This window comes from Drosophila guanche, unplaced genomic scaffold, assembly GCF_900245975.1.
Source record: "Drosophila guanche unplaced genomic scaffold, DGUA_6, whole genome shotgun sequence".
Taxonomy (NCBI): domain Eukaryota; kingdom Metazoa; phylum Arthropoda; class Insecta; order Diptera; family Drosophilidae; genus Drosophila; species Drosophila guanche.
Window position 1 is genome coordinate 1 of NW_023000050.1, and position 973 is coordinate 973.

Below are 973 nucleotides of genomic sequence, written 5' to 3' on the forward strand. Positions count from 1 at the left end.
TTTCTTCTTACACGAAATACATAGGATTCCTGTTCATAAACTCTGGAACAATCAAACGCTTTTCGTACTCCTCCTTTGGGGAACGGAACTTGGTGACGCTGTAAGAAAAGCACTCCAGATATATAATCTTAGAACAACAATATTAACATTAATTTCGCACCCTGTTAGATAGACACGGCCACGTGCCGCAGCCAAATGTGCCAAATATGCTGGCGCCGGATAAGACACTGCGCGATTGCAACGTGGAAACATGTGACAGAGATTGTATGTCAATTGCTGGAGTAGATCAATATCCAAGTTGCCCGTGTTCTCAATAACATTATAACGCGTCGGCTTGGCAGTCCCCTGAATGGACTGATGGCTGACCATGAAGAACTGCATTTCATTGGGATGGACAATGGTTCGATCGACGACTGTTCCCGGATCAACATTGTTAAACTTGTTATATTGCGATGGACCTCCGTTCGGAAAGAAGCGCGTATGATGCCGTTTAACTACAATGACGCAGCAAATCTTGGGCTTAATGTGCATCTGGAAGGAGATTAAAACAGCAATAGAAAGGCACGAGAGTTCTAACTGACAGAATTCCAATTACCTTGCAGCAGGCCGCAGATATTCCCCTCAGCTCTTCATTCTTGATTTTGGGAAACTGACCAACGAACACCAAATCGTATTGATTTCGTTTGAAATCCAGGAAATGATCATCTAGGTCACGTTCATTCTTGTACATCCGTATATCGGCCTTGGCATCTAGGCACACATTGACGTTGCGACTCTGCTGAATTACCTGAAAAGAATATTAGTCAAGATTTGTCAGTAATTCTGTGTTCAGCTAGGTACAACTTACAATTCCTTGAAAATCGGCCACCTGATTGTACTGCATCTTACCGTACAGAATGGCCCATTTGTGAGGCTTCAGCTTGGGATCAAAGAATTGCATGCGATCCATGCGCCACGAACCGTTCCTCACCGA

General features: G+C 44.0%; 1 protein-coding gene across 1 annotated transcript; it reads right to left on the bottom strand.

Annotated features, from left to right (window-relative positions):
* Positions 1-6: 6 nt before the first annotated feature.
* On the bottom strand, positions 7-967 carry LOC117591768 (protein argonaute-2-like). The gene is made up of 4 exons (XM_034285080.1): positions 848-967; positions 596-787; positions 161-531; positions 7-98 (listed from the first exon to the last, which is right to left on the bottom strand). Exons 1-4 carry the CDS (start codon positions 947-949, stop codon positions 8-10), a joined length of 756 nt encoding a protein of 251 aa, XP_034140971.1. The 5' UTR covers positions 950-967; the 3' UTR covers position 7.
* Between the last annotated feature and the right edge of the window lie 6 nt (positions 968-973).